We start from the raw sequence: 15,435 nt of genomic DNA on the forward strand, positions 1-15,435 counted from the left end.
CATATTGGCAAGAGGCCACACCTGAAAGCGCTATGATGCTGGGCCAGGAAAATAGCTTAGGAAATGCAGGAAGAGCTTGATTAGGTCTCCAGAGATTGCAGAGTATGGAGGATGACTGTAATTTTGCCTGCAGTGCTTCAGGGGTTGGGGAGTGGGTGAAGGCCACTGAGGAAATCCTTACCCTCCATTGGTGCTGACTCTTTGACATATTGAAAAAAGCATTCTTTCTCCTCTTCATGAGGAGCATTGGGAGAGCAAAATCTTATTGGCCAGCCGGAAACTGCCAGAACAGGCAGTCAAGATGGCAAGAGGAATTAACAGTCGTAAAAGCCCCTAGAAACTCTGGTCTCACAAAGTTCTGCTCTCTCTCATGCTGACACGAGGCCATCTCTGAAAGTGCTCGTGCATGGTCGGACTAGGATGGTGAAAAAGTTTAGGCTTGGCAGGTCAAAAATTCAGAAAATGCCTAACATGACATGCTGACCAGGGAATTCTGGGTATTGAAGCCCACACATTTTAAAGCTGCCAAGTTTGAAACACAGGCCTACACTTTTATATGTTAAGTCCTTCTATATGCTAAGTCCTATGAGGTCTTCTCATAGTGATGTGTTTTAAGCCAGGATATTGTCTGGCTGCTGTTGTAGAAGAATTAGCTGAAATTGTGTGTCATCGCCATCGATTCCTATACTCTTCAGGGAGGTTTCTTCCTTGTGCCCCTCTGAGCACATATAAGAATAACAGTAGCACTTAGACTTATATACTGCTCCATAGTACTTTACAACCCCCTCTAAAGTGTTTACGGAGTCAGCCTATTGCCCCCAACAATCTGGGTCCTCATTTTACCAACCTCGGAAGGATAGAAGGCTGAGACAACCTTGAGCTGGTCAGGATCGAACTGCTGGCAGTCGGCAGAATTAGCCTGCAATACCACATTCTAACCACTGCGCCACCTCAGCTCTCATATCAGGGAAACCCCAGAGATTTTCCATATGCAACTCCATCATGTATTGACTCTAGGCAGTAAACAGTCTACCTTTGAATTTGTAAACAGAGTAGACAGTTTCATATTTGCTCATTGAAAATATAATTTTGATATGCTTTTTAATATTTTTGCCATATGCTAATGTAAAAATAAAAGAAACCGGTCTAGAGGTTGGACAAGCAATACAACAGCACATATCTTCTCAGACCACAAGGAGAGCAAGCCCCCAAGATTCCCTCAGTGGGGTGGCTGATGGAAGAACTGGAGGATAGTGGATGTGGAAGTATATTGCACTGGGCGACAACCCCTAGAAAAGAACAAGGAAGGCTAGTGTATCCATTAGGCAAGTCAGACACTAGAGAAAAGATACTCAAGAAAGGTATTTCCCCATCCCTAAAATGAAGCTCTTTCCAGAACAGAATTATACATGGTTCCAACTATGGGGAGGAGAGAGCCAGTTGCTGGCACTTAGAGAAATCCATCCGTTAGCTCCTATTCATCCACATCACTTGCCTATTTTCAAATGAGAGAAAGGAACGAGAAGGCTACAGTCTCTTCTTGTTTAGGAAAAGAGAGAAGATTAAGAGTAACTAAGGGGTCCAAGGATCAAGAAGAGAATTACTTTACTGCCTTGTACTGATCGTTACACGTTATTCTTCTCATTCTGCATACCTTACTAATTGAAAGTTCTTGTCCTCACAGTGTAATGTATTGATTTACTGTATTTGTTAGAGGTATTTCTTTTAAATCCCACCATTTGTTCAGGCACAAGTCAGTGTACATAGTGCTCCTTCCTCCCATTTTTCCTCACAACAACCTTGTGAAGTAGATTGGCCCGAGAGATAGTTACTGAGTTAATGAAGTTTCTTCCATGGGACAGGAAGAGATCCTAAGCCTCCACATTCTGAGTAAAAGTGGTAGAGTTAATCCTTTCCTACCAGGTCCCTTTTCCAGTGATGAAAGCAGTATGTTAAGTCCAACTCTCATTTCCTGCTTCTTTCTAGCAGATGTTGGATGATACTCCTCCGCCTCTCTTGGGGGAGAAGCCTCCAATTTATTACAATCTGGAGGAGATGAAGCAGTTACCAGCGACACCTCCTACCCCACGCAGCCCACCATTACAGATGCTGGAAGCCTGGGAACATCACATAGATTCCAACTCCCTGCGTAGTTTCTACTATAAGCCTACAACAGGTGAAAAGTCATGGAAGCCACCCAGGAGGAGCCAAGAGATGGTGAGAAGCTAGAATTGCTGGGGGACATCCATGCTACTTAGCCTCAGCAATCCAATCCTTACTTTTGATTGGTTTGTGTCTTTACCCAAGAAGTGTTTTAGCTGGCAAATGCTGAGCTGATTTAGAGGTAGTCCTTGACTTAAATAGGTCACTTAGTGACTGTTCAAAGTTCTGTCAGACCCTGAAAAAGCTACTATGGCCTAGACTCAGAATTACGATGTTTGGATCCCCTGTGGCCTCATGATGGCATTATGGTTGCTTGGCAACCAGCCCACACTTATAGCCATTTGCAGCATCCCGTGGAAATGTGACTGAGTTAGAACATTTTTTCCAGAAACTGGTGTTTATTTCCACCAAAAAACCCTATATCAAACAATGGGTTCACTTAACAACAGGCACAGTCCCATGGTGATCTGCTTTACAAAGGTCACGACTTACAACCAAAATTGTGGGCTCAATTGCAATCGTAAGTCAAGGATTTCCTGTACACTTTCAACCAAATGACTTTTCACTTGCTGGTCTCTGTTTTGAGGATGTGGTTTGATCCAAATGAGCTAAAAAATATTTAAAAAGTTATAGGAGGGAGAAAATCTTGCATCTAGAGTAACCCAGACAATAATTTCCTTCTCTCCAGTACACCTTTCTATTCTTTCTGCTTTCTGCTTGATTTCCTTCCATCTCCATGAAGCAATCGATGTTCTGTGGCAGTGGAATGCAATCATTTCAGTTGGATTCATCTAGCTTATTTGCTTATTTATTTAGCTTTATATCTTGCTCTAATTGGGAGAGCTCAGTAAAAGCAGCTTCCAGGGTGATTTCCTTTCATTTTGTCCTCACAGCAGCGACTCTGTGAGGAGTGTAGGATTCAATGGCCCAGGGACTTTTCTGTACCTGAAAATGAATGTAAACTTGGATATGCCCATCTTAATCCAATAGCCATTGAATCACACTGACTTTTAGTGGAAATCATTCAGCCTTTTCCCCCTTAGTTTTGTGTTTCTGCAAACCCTCTCGCCTCCTGATACTTCCTTCCTTTGTATGGGCAATGTAGTTTAGCTATATAAGATTTCATGGTCAAGTAATTAATTTGCTAGTAACACCTAATATTTGTACTAATTATTAAGGGTACTATGTATTAAGAGATACCTGGAGCTAATACTAGTAGTATTTTCTTCAGCTAAGAGATCTCTGTAACTTGATAGGATGGAAATAGTTTTAATAGCAGAGATTTATGATTCAAAAATCTAATTCAGGTGTATTGGCATTCCTAAGGCAGAGTTCATACATTGTTCATACAGTGTGGCTTATCTAGCTATCCCAAAGGTGCTTTTTCAAGAGGCAACTGGACTTTCCGATTTTTCTTTCACTTCTCATCCAAGAAGCTTCCTCAGTTCTGACTTCAAAGAAAAACTAGAAAGTCCAATTGTCTCTTGAAAAAGCACTTTTGGGACAACTATGACCTGGATGACTGAGAATGTCCATAGACACTTATTTGGCTGTGATTTAGCATTTTTGATTTAGCCATGATGGTTTGTAAAAGATGGCTTATAATTCAACCTTGTCTAAACCCAATCAATGTATGAACTCAGACTGTTGGTATAAGAGTGATAAAAATGGCCTAGAATCTGGCACGTTAAATGTATTTCAGTGAGAACTTGATTCAACAAATCTTCATTCAGGTATTAAGCGAACTTGAGCCAGTTGTAACCATTTTCTCAGGCTAATGTACTTCTTGATGCCGTTGGGAGAGTGGAAAGAAAGAAAAAATATTTACAATGGGAGCATTATCAAAGTGAGGGATGTTTGTGGTTGTTGCTCTGAAGAATGGGGATCAACTCATTTTTGGGTTGCATGCAAAATAGGTCAGGAGCTCACACAGATATGGAAATTACAGTTCAGTTCTATGATTCAGAAATCCAGCTAGGTAGCATTAGACTCTTGGAAGAATATGATAGGTACGTGTCTTGCTTTGCATATTGTGTTTTGAAATTATTCCACATTGCTGACTTGTTCAATGGGGGAAATGTTCTGGAGTGGACTTGACAGCATTATTGCTGGGGTGGGGGGATATTCCCAGTCTGTAAATCAAGCCCTGAGGTGGCTCAGCTATTGACAGACACCTGCCACCAATATATCTCTTCTAGAGGCTTCCTTTTGAGTATGATTGCTCTCTGGTACTTTAAGCCAGAATTCCACTTTGGGCCACCAGCCAGAGATGCCTGAGAAATGTCTGTAATGAGGAATTATTGTGTGCTATGTCAGAACAGAGGGCATATGGTTGCCAACTAGTCTGGACAGTAATCCCTCTTCCCATCCCCCTTCCCAACATCTCCTTGTCACGTCCCCATGCACCTGAAGGCTCTGCCTATATCATCAGCTGTGGGACAGCACTGAAAGAATTGAAGCCCACGTTTGAAAGAAATAGGTTGCTGTGGATCAAATTGGTGAGAGCCAGAACAAGGAAGGGTAGCCATAGTTGGGCTCATGCCTGCCTCACGTCCTTTCTCTCTCCTCTCTCCCTCCCCCTCCCCTTTTCTGTGATTTTGTTTCACCAGAGCTCGATGCAGATAGAGGGGAATGATCTCTCAGCTCCAGCAGATCCTACTCCAGGAGCCAATCTGGATCGAACGGAAGGCAGAGTGAGTGGGGAGCAGTCTGGGGCTCAAAGTCTCCACAGAAAGCTGGGATGTACCAAATCCTTGATGTTGCCAGCGATACGGCCTCACAAGGTAAGGCGTCGGTCATGAGGGGATCCACTGGGATGGCAAGTTTTGGAGGACAAAACGGATGCCTTTGCTCAAAGGGTTCAACAGAACAACGGAGTTGGAAGGGACCTTGTAGGTCTTCTAGTCCAACCCCCTGGTCTGGCAGGAAAGGTTTGCAGAAGGGAAGGGTTAATCTTTATCCAATTGGGGTGAAAGGAGAGATGTGCATGAAGGAGAGGGCAGGACAGCAGTCCCGAGTGCATGTAGGTGTGGAATTTTAAATACTGGAGTTAATAGCCCTATACCTTAAATAGCCACAGCAATAGCACTTAGACTTATATACCACTTCACAGTCCTTTGCAGCCCTCTCTAAGCGGTTTACAGAGCTGGCCTCCAGCAATCCAGGTCCTCATTTTACCCACCTCAGAGGGATGGAAGGCTGAGTCAACCTTGAGCCTAAATATAGTGTACTGCAGAAGAGAGGGAGGGACTGTCTATCAGCCCTTCCAGGTAGACCAGATTAGAAAAACCAAAGTTATGAATGCAATACTACTTTTATTATAACGTTACAATAATAGAATCTTGCAAGCCTGAATATTTTGTCTTCCCTCCCCAACAACACCTTTGCTTTTGTGAGAACTAGGAAAAGTCCTGTTTGAGATACCTACTCAAATTACATTTCTATCCTGCATTTAGGTCTTTTGGGGTTGTGGCTCTTCCTCTTGTTCCTCAAAGCTATTCCTTCTTCCCATTACATTAGCAAAGTCAGTTTGGTAATCACACAGGCACCACTTGACCACTTCCCCCTTTATAAAGTGTTTTCAAAAGGAAGGAAGAAAGCACACTGAGGTGCCATTTATGTTGTGGTTCACCAGCAGCCAGTGCAGACAGCAGTGGAATCGGACAGTGAGGAAGAAAGGGGACCCGTCAGGGAGGTCTGGAGAGGACTCAGACGAGGGTCCTGCATCTGCTGCAGGGATGGGGCCAGGACCATCTGGGAATGGGATGCTGCCTTTGGAGCCTTCACTGGCAGCAGTGAAGCAGAGGACCCAGGGGAGCCTGTTCCCAGTGCGCGTGTGCGCAGAGCTTCTAGAAGGCGAGAGCAGCTGAAACAAAAGGAGCGACTCGGGAGTAAGGCTGGGAAGTGATTGCCCCTCCCATAAGGGATAAAAGTCAGGCCTCAATGATGAAACCTTTGCAGGAAGCAAAGTACTTCGATAGATTCTGAGTCCTCCTTGAAGCTCTATGTAATCTGGTTGTTGTTTTTTCTGGTACTTCGTTTGGTTCCTGTTATAAATAAATTGGATACTTCTGTTTATGGCAGCATTCCACAGCACAGAAAGGTGTTTGCTTATCTTGGGGAACTTTTTAAGATAAGTTCTGGCTGGGAATGTAAGTAATTCCCAGTGTTGCAATAAAATAGGTTTTGCTTTTAAAATAAGTTTGTGTTTAATTACGTTTGACGAAGCCTGGGCCAGAACAGTTTATTAGCTACCTCGCTATTTGCCACTCAGTTTGGTCAACCATTTAGGCCTTGGATTTGGGCCTAAGATTCAGCCTTGGCAGTGCCTACTGGCAGCAGGAAGGGAATGGATATCCAAAATGGTCAGTAAATAATCTTGCTTTTTCTCCGTACAGGGAAACCATCGGCGGAACCATTCCCAATATAGCTTCGATGCCTGGTTAGGAGAATATTCTGTGCCATCACCTACCAATGGTTCCATCACGGACAATGCCGAACTACTGCATGTATGTTACAATTATACAAGGATTATAATGGTTAGGCTCAGTCTGACTAGGGGCAGAGGTGTCCCAGGTTATAGCTGCATCTCATCAAATTAGTCTGCCTTATGGAATACAGGGAGTCCTCGACTTACAATGGTCCGTTTAGTGGCCGTTCAAAGTTACACGGCAGTGAAAATGACTTATGACCGTTTTTCACACTTAAGACCATTTGCAGCATCCTCATGGTTGCATGATCAAAATTCAGGCCCTTGGCAACTGACTCATATTTATGAAGGTTGCCGTATGCTGGAGTCACCTATTTACCTTTTGCTGCCTTCTGACAAGCAAAGTCAATGGGGAAGTCAGATTCTGTTAGCAATCGTGTTACTAACTTAACATCTGCAGTGATATGTGAACAACTGTGGCAAGAAAGGTCGTAAAATGAGGCCATACAAATGTTTCTCTTAGCAACAGAAATTTTGGGCTCAAACGTGATTGTAAGTTGAGGACTACCTGTAGATGTGAAGATATTTGCACTACCATCATATGTTCCTGGGTTGAACGGTATATAAATATCCCCCTTTCCATTCCATGGCAGTACCCTCAGTCACCATTATCTGAAAGGATATTCTCTCTTGCTTAGCTGCAGAGGCCAGCTGTGCCGTGCAGTGGTGGGATGCAAATTTTTTTACTACCGGTTCTGTGGGCATGGCTTGGTGGGCGTGGCGTGGCTTGGTGGGTGTGGCAGGGGAAGGTTTTTGCAAAATCCCCATTCCCTCCCCACCTCACTAACCTGCTTTCCAGCTCCGTTCTCCTGTGCAGAGCAACAAAGAAGACCCAGCCGATCAGCCGGGACTCGGGAGGCAGAGAATAGATGAGGGCAGGGCCAGCCAGAGGTGGTATTTGCTGGTTCTCTGAACAACTCAAAATTTCCACTACTGGTTCTCTAGAACTGGTCAGAACCTGCTGAATACCACCTCTGGTGCCGTGCCAGAGAAGGCCACCCTCTGAGCTTTGGAGTGGGTCCATCCTGCTGCCTCCTTTCTTCATCTGGCTCAGCTGAGGTTGGGAATGTTGCCCAGAGGGAAAATGAGATTTGGAAACCGAAGGGGCAAAGGAGATGGTGAAGAGAATGTAGCAGGATCTAGAGAGTGAAATAAGTAAAAAGAAAATCAAGCCAGAGAAGCTGGCATGGAAAATGGAATCATTGGGGAGGAAATCTCTAGCTGGGACTAGGGTAATGCATTCAGAGGATACATCTGTCCTATTCTTGGTTTTGCCATCTCCACATGTCCTTTTTAGCATGTGTGTACCAATGTGTTTCTTCTCTATCTTCTTTGAAAAAAGATTACATCTCACTACCCCAAATTGTTTTGCTTCTTGCACATTGGGAACCTTACGGTCCTCCAGGCGTCACCAAACTACACATCCTCATTATTGACTGTGTTGATTGGGGCTACTATATGTTGCAGCTCAGCCACGTTAGGAAGTTCCTCTCTCAACTGACCCAGTAGGAGAGCTGGCAGTAGAGTCCTATCTGGAACCAGAGTCTGTAGGAAATAAAGATCTTCAGAGAACTGGGAGTATGTGGAGTGGTGTGGATTCCAGGAAGGACCTACAGGACACAGCTAGGAATGCAAGTGTGTTGACACGGTTTCTTTTGGCAGATGGTGGAGAAATGTGGACAGCTGAACAAGACCAAGATTGCTGAAGGAGGTCGGAAACTCAGGTACTCAGTTAAAGCTTCCCTAGCAGGAGTGGGAGATTGAAGCGGGATACCTTCCTCATTGTCCATATAGGAAGAATCTGGGGCATTTGTGCTTCTCAATCCTCATTTGGCTACTTCTCCAGCTCTGACTGAGGGGCATTTCACAGCTGAAGCAGGGGTGGGATTCAACCGGTTCTCACCTATTCGCTAGAACCGGTTGTTAACATTCTAAGCAGTTCGGAGAACCGGTTGTTAGAATAAATTACTGGTCTAATCCTGTAAGGAAGGCAGGAAGGAAACATTCTGGTGTTGCTTACTGGTCTAATCCTGTAAGGAAGGCAGGAAGGAAACATTCTGGTGTTACTTACAGAAACTGCCTGTCCATTAACCCTTATTACATTCTTGGCAGGACTCGACTTCCTGTCTCAGGAACTTCTCTGGAGTTTTTCCCCCCTCCTTTGCTGGTACTTTGCTTGTGTGGAGTGACCATTCAAAGTTACAATGGCACTGAAAAAAGTGACTTATGACCATTTTTCACACTTACAACTATTGCAGCATCCCCACAGTCATGAGAGGCCAGGCGAGGAGATGCGTGCCTTGATGTGAGTGATGTTGCGTTGGCCACACCCAGCCAGTCACATGGCCACCAAGCCACGCCCACCAACTAAGCCATGCCCACAGAACCAGTTGTTAAAAAATTTTAATCCCACCCCTGAGCTGAAGGGATTTTGAGAAGCGATGTCCTGGCCTGAATAGACAAAGAGGCTGGAAAGGGGCCTTAGTGAATAACGGACCTTCTCAGTCATTGACATAAATCCGGAGGAGTGGAGTGGGGGAGCAAAATAAGGCAGAGCTGAACCTTTTGTAAGGGAGAGAAGGGGAAGCAAATCCGGGGAAATGGGATTATGTCAAAGAAGAGACATGCCCACTTATTCTTGTCAAATGATGTCCGTATGTACAAACGTGAACCAAACTTGGACACAGGTCCATCATTCAACTCTGTGCCAATGAAAGCAAGTTCAGAATAAGTTTGAGCTCAGGGTATTCTCCTCTCAAAAGAAGGCCTTGAAGGAAGAGAGTCAATAGGATGTCTACTACAACAAGAATAAGACAACCTTTATAGTCATTTTTAATGCGTAGCAGAAAGAGGAAACTTAAGTGTTCACAAGGTTGATAGTACTATATGGAACAAAACTCTGACCGAATCTAGATGTTCTGCTTCGGATACCATGAAGCCTTCTCCCAGAAGGTAACAAGGAAAATAGATCATGGAGAGGATGGGTAGCATCCAGGGGTGGGATCTGACAAGGTTAACTACCGGTTTGGTGATTTACGATGTGCTTCCCTGCACGCTGCACGCGTATGTAAATCAGCTTTGCTGCCTGGACAGCTGAGCAGCGCTGCGTTCAGGGAAGCAGCATTTGAAAAAGCACTTATTTCCTGCTTTTTCAACCACAGCTGTGCCTCGCATGGCAGCTGAGGTTGCAAAAGTAGGAAATAAAGGTCAGGTAAGAGCCCGGGTGGGCGGGTGGGCCAAACAGCAGCAGACACAGAACCAGTTCTATGTCTGCTGCTCTTCAGAGCTATTTGTTCTACAGAGCCGGACAGAACCGGTAGAATCCCACCCCTGGTAGCGTCCCTCTGAGAATACTACGGACCCCAGTTCTAATTCCAGTTCATAGTATCCTGTCTCCACCAGCCTATTATTTCATTAGTGATTGTTCAGCAAGAAAGGGGCAGAGTGACATTTCTCATTTATGATATGAAAATTCAGGAAATGTTCTTTTTGAGACCAGAAACCATCAGCAAGATTGCTCTTCCTTGGTGTCTCCTCCAATACTTGGTCACTGACACATCGAGACACGGTCATTTATGAAACTACGGAGGTTATTCCAAGCACAAACAGATCACATGCCTGTATGTGGGAGCATTGATCTTGATACTTCAAGCAGCTTTTGACACTTTTAAACTTGGAAGTCCTGGGGATGTTTTGTTTATGGCTTTGGTGGGCTGGGCTCCAGTTTCTCTTCTTTTCCTCTACCTCCAGAAAATGCTGGGCATCATCGTGGCTGGTATTAGCTGGGAATAGCCTCATGTTCTACAAGGACCCCAAGGTGACAGCTGCATGGGTGAGTGCAGCAGCAGACAGATGCTTAAATGAAAAATCAGGAAAGGCAGCCTAAGGCCTTCTTTGATTGGCTGTTTAACTTTGTACAATCCTCGCAACTAACTTTAAAAATTTTATGTTAGTTCTGGAAAGTCATACATAGCCCCTTTGAGAAATTGTTGGCTGGGGGGAAGAGGGAGAGACTTTTGAATAAAAGGGATGATTTTGCCCATTTGGAGATCTGGTACAGCTTTAGATATGCCCACTGCCAGTATTGTTCAAAGATGGCATTTGTCCGCATGCATTTAGTATGTATATATGTTTTTCTCTGTCTTCTTCTCTCTCCATCTGTCATCCATCCATCCATCCATCCATCCATCCATCCATCCATCCATCCATCCATCCATCCATCCATCCATCTATCTATCTATCTATCTATCTATCTATCTATCTATCTATCTATCTATCTATCTATCTATCTATCTATCTATCTATCTATCTACCTTCTGTTATCTATCTGTCTATCTATCTTGTTATCTATATCTATCTATCTATCTATCTATCTATCTATCTATCTATCTATCTATCTATCTATCTATCTATATCTATCTATCCAGTCATCCATCCATCCCACCACCCACCCACCCACCCACTAACACAAAAGTCTATGTTGCTGTGGTAATCAATAAGGAAGTAATACACATCTCCCTGGTCCTTTCCCAGTTACTTCTGGCAGAGGTCAAGTTTGGCAATGTGTATAGGGAACTTCCTAACCTGTGTCTTTTTTCCCCCTGCAGACTCCATCTGGTAGCCGGCCTGAAAGCAGTGTGGATTTGCGTGGGGCCCGTATTGAGTGGGCCCGGGATTTGTCCAGCAAGCGGAATGTCATCTATGTAAGTGTGGGAACCCCAGCTCATCTAGACCTAAGGTATTTGGAGTGAGACTTCATGCAGCTGATTAGCCTCGATTGTCCCAATATAAGTTTCTCAATTCTTCAGAACTGACTCACAGTGGTCCTGTTTTAAATCAAGATAGTTGGTTAATATACTCTGGTTTCTCTGGCTGTACTTCACTATAATTCCAGGTTCAGTTGTAACACTAAGGTATCCTTTCCTGGTTTGTTCACCTGCCCATAAGTAAAGGAACATAGCAGGAACAAGGGATTACATGAAGCTGTTGTCATAATTATTTAAAATTAAATTAGGATTCCTGCTATAGTCTTAGCTGGTGAGGATCAATTAGAGGAGCGTGAGATTACGTTAAGTGAAATTGTTGTCTCATCCAATTTGTTCTCTCCTCTTTTCTTCTTAGTTTCGCACTGTGACTGGCAATGAGTATCTCTTGCAATCAGATAATGAAACTGTGAGCCAGGACTGGTACCAGGCAATCAAAGGGGTCATCCACAGACTAGTGAGTGAAAGTTATCTCAGTCGTTTCCTTTCTTCTTTGAAATATTGATATAGAATAAAAAGCTGTTCCTAAATTCTTTCACTCCGTCCGGGATGGGGATTGCTACCCAGCTAACTTTGCCCAAATGGCAAGCAGCCTGGAGCCTTCTAGACTAAAATCTCCTCTGGTTTTTGCCTGTGGGTGGGTGGGTGTCTTCAAGTCAGTTTTGACTCTTGATGAATGCACAGACAATATTATATAGGTGTTTTTTGGGGCAACCTAGAGTTCAGGGAGAGTGACTGACCCAAGTTCACCTAGGCTGGCTTGCTGGGTTACAACTCACACGCTCCCAGTTTTAGTCTTGTGTCTTAACAACTACACCAAACTGGTTTGGAAACTCCCATCATACCTTATAATTGTTTGTGCTTTAATTGGTGTTAATGGGCATCAAAGTCCCCCATGTTTATACAATGCTAGGTTGCCAACCCTTCCTCTACAAAGTTTAGAGCTACTCCCAAGGAAGACAGAAGGTCTTTGTTTCGGGTTTAGAACATGCTTGAACTCATTATTTCTTCAGTGAGAACCTATTGCCCCAGAAAGCAAATTCTGTTGGGGGGAGGGCACAACAATCATTCTTTGTCTCTGTCAGTCAGTCACTCACTCTCTCCCCTCTTGTTTCTGGTCTTGTTAAAAGTATTCAACTGATTTTGATGAGAGCTCACAATGAGTGGAATGGTGTTCAGTGCTGTGCACAGCCGCTTCTCTCCCCCACACCCACCTCCATATAGATCTGGAGCTCTTGATCAGGGATGGACTCTCATTGACTTGGGTGTGATACATCCCTGGGGGACTCTCCTGGAACACTGAGAAAGTGGGATTAACGTTGAAGATGAAGCATTAATTCTTCCTTAAGGCTTCCAGCTTATCACACATAATTGGACCGATATGTTTAGGATTTCATAATGACGTGCCATTGTGATAAACCCAGGGCAGAAGAGGGAGAGAAGTCCTTTGGGGTTATCTGGTGGTACACATGAAGAACTACAAAATCAATAAAGGACAGACCACAAAAAGGACTCTGTGCACAGTTTGTCCTTTATTGAGCTTGTAGTTCTTCATGCGTACCATCCAATGATCTCTCTCTCTCTCTCTCTCTCTCTTTTCTCTCTTCCTCTATTTTCATTCCTATTCTCTCTCTTTCATTCTCTCTCACATTCTCTCTTATTCTCTCACTCTTCTCTCTCTTTCATTCTCTCTTTTATTCTCTCTCTCCCCTCTCTCTTTCATTCTCTCTCACATTCTCTCTTTTATTCTCTTTCTCTTTTATTCTCTCTCTCTCTCTCTGTCTCTCTCTGTCTCTCTCTCGCTCTCACACACACACACACCCCATGGGTTTATCACAGAGGCACATGTCATAATGAAATCCTAAGTGTATCAATCCAAGGTTGTAGGTCTTTGAAACAGAACCCTTTTGTAGTTCATGGCAACGCATTTCCCCATTTTGCTCCTTCCTATCTGGCTGCTCATTTCTCTGGATTAAGCTCACTCCTTGTTCCACTGCAGGATCAAGAGAACCCTCTGGATGAGCCGCTTCTGTACCCACTCTATCGGTCAAACAGTGCTGAGCTTGTGGATTTGAGCTGGGATGATGAAGACGAACTTGGGGTCTCCAAGGGTGAAGTGCAAGCAGGTTTGAGACCAGCAGATCCAGGGTGGGGGTGTGGGGGTGCTAATATCTGCCAAAAGTAGGGCTATTGCATCTTATTTGTGAATGACGGGATTGCAGCTGCCTTAACTTCTTCTCTTGGCTTCTGTTCCTTACTCCTCTAGCCCCCGGGAGTCCTGGCAGAGTCTACAAGAAAAGGGTCAAAAGCAAGCTGAGACGCTTCATTGCCAAGAGGCCACCCCTGCGAAGTTTACAGGAGAAAGGACTGATCCGAGGTAATGATGTAAATTTGTGTGTGTGTGTGTGTGTATGTATATGTGTATGTATGTATATGTGATTTTTCTGAACAAACAAGGATGAGCACTATGACTTCTAATACATTTGTCACCTTTAATGAAAAATTATCACCAGACTCTTCCTTCCTCCCTATATATCTAGCCCCCCCAAAATATTGATGCATGAATTTATTTTTAAAGTTAGTGTGCTTTATAGCAATAGCACTTAGACCAAGGGCCTTCAAACTTGGCAAGTTTAAGACTTGTGGACTTCAACTCCCAGAATTCCTGAACTAACATGATTGCAGGAGGAATTCTGGGAATTGAAGTCCACAAGTCTTAAAGCTGTCAAGTTTGAAGACCCCTGACTTAGACTTATATATATATATATATATATCGCTTCACAGTGCTTTACAGCCCTCTCTAAGCGGTTTACAGAGACAGACAGTATATTGCCCTCCCCTCCCCCCAAAATCTGGGTCTTCATTTTACTGACCTCGGAAGGATGGAAAACTGAAAGTGTTGCACCAGAAATGAGGAAAACCTGCCTCTTACCCATCCTGAGCCACAGAAGTTCACACACCGCCCTCCAAGTCTGGAAGTCTGGCCTTCCTCACAGGTTGTTGTGGGGAAACATTGGCCTTATCCTTAGATATTTATTTATTTTGCATGCTGCCAACTCTCAACAGCTCTGGTTACGCTGGGTACAAGAACTAGACTATAATAAGAGACAAAATAAAAGAATAAAAATGGAAAAGATGAAAAAAACCAGTCAGGAGTGAAAGAAAAATGACCTCAAACTATCCAAGAGGAGTTCATTTACCCTCACCAAAGGCCTAGTGAAGACCCAGATCTTCAAAACCCTTTGAAACATCAGCAGAATCAGGTTCATCCAGATCTCAAGACAAATTTAAGTTTTTTCTTGTTTCTGTGTTCCTGGATCAAATCGCTTATTGCTAAAACTCACAAATCTGAGTTTAAAAATCTGAGGGGCCATTGTTTTTTTGTGGCTGAGGGAAACAAGTGGCATAGTTTTTTTTTTTTACAGTTTTTATTTAACTATGGGGTTTAAAGCAAAATAAATAGATCTATCAAGGAAAGGTTTAATAAGTTGATTTTAGTCCATGGATATGTGTGTATAGATACGGTCAAAAATCTGGTTTACTTTAGCACCATGATCTTGTGATACTCTTGGCCATGGCTCTCCAACCTTAGCAACTTTAAGCCTGGGGGACTTCAACTCCCAGAATTCCCCAGCTGGCTGGGGAATTCTGGGAGTTGAAGTCCCCCAGGCTTAAAGTTGCCAAGGTTGGAGACCCCTGTTCTAGGCTCTATAAAAATAGGGGTTGGAGTGTACAAATTGCTCATCTATATTTATTTCTTGGCTGAGAGATAATTGTAGCCTCTCTAAAACAAAATATCTGCAATTGCTTTACCGTTTCCATTTCTATTCCCAGATCAAGTCTTTGGCTGTCGGCTAGAAGCCCTGTGCCAGCGAGAAGGGGGCACAGTACCCCAATTTGTACAACAATGTGTGGAAGCTGTGGAACAGAGAGGTAGGCTATCCCTGGGTCACTACTCCAGCTCTGTCTCAGCTAGGATCTTCCTCCTAGTTCTGGGAGATGTGGGGGATTCACAGCAGT

The 15,435-nt window shown here is 43.8% G+C and overlaps 1 protein-coding gene across 2 annotated transcripts in view; it reads left to right on the plus strand.

Annotated features, from left to right (window-relative positions):
- The window catches only part of ARHGAP9 (Rho GTPase activating protein 9), a 43,177-nt gene that overhangs the window by 19,598 nt on the left and 8,144 nt on the right, over positions 1–15,435 (plus strand). The window contains exons 4-13 of one of the 2 annotated variants that reach the window (XM_026713828.2): positions 1,990–2,217; positions 4,773–4,946; positions 6,561–6,671; positions 8,315–8,376; positions 10,403–10,484; positions 11,260–11,355; positions 11,774–11,872; positions 13,415–13,541; positions 13,682–13,792; positions 15,250–15,348. In XM_026713828.2, coding sequence (XP_026569613.1) covers positions 1,990–2,217; positions 4,773–4,946; positions 6,561–6,671; positions 8,315–8,376; positions 10,403–10,484; positions 11,260–11,355; positions 11,774–11,872; positions 13,415–13,541; positions 13,682–13,792; positions 15,250–15,348 — 1,189 coding nt within the window. The remainder of the gene's footprint in view (positions 1–1,989; positions 2,218–4,772; positions 4,947–6,560; positions 6,672–8,314; positions 8,377–10,402; positions 10,485–11,259; positions 11,356–11,773; positions 11,873–13,414; positions 13,542–13,681; positions 13,793–15,249; positions 15,349–15,435) is intronic. The other variant, XM_087925451.1, reaches the window with a different exon arrangement.

Source organism: Pseudonaja textilis, chromosome 2 (genome assembly GCF_049901715.1).
Source record: "Pseudonaja textilis isolate UNSWEBS1 chromosome 2, rPseTex1.2, whole genome shotgun sequence".
In the NCBI taxonomy this organism is placed as follows: domain Eukaryota; kingdom Metazoa; phylum Chordata; class Lepidosauria; order Squamata; family Elapidae; genus Pseudonaja; species Pseudonaja textilis.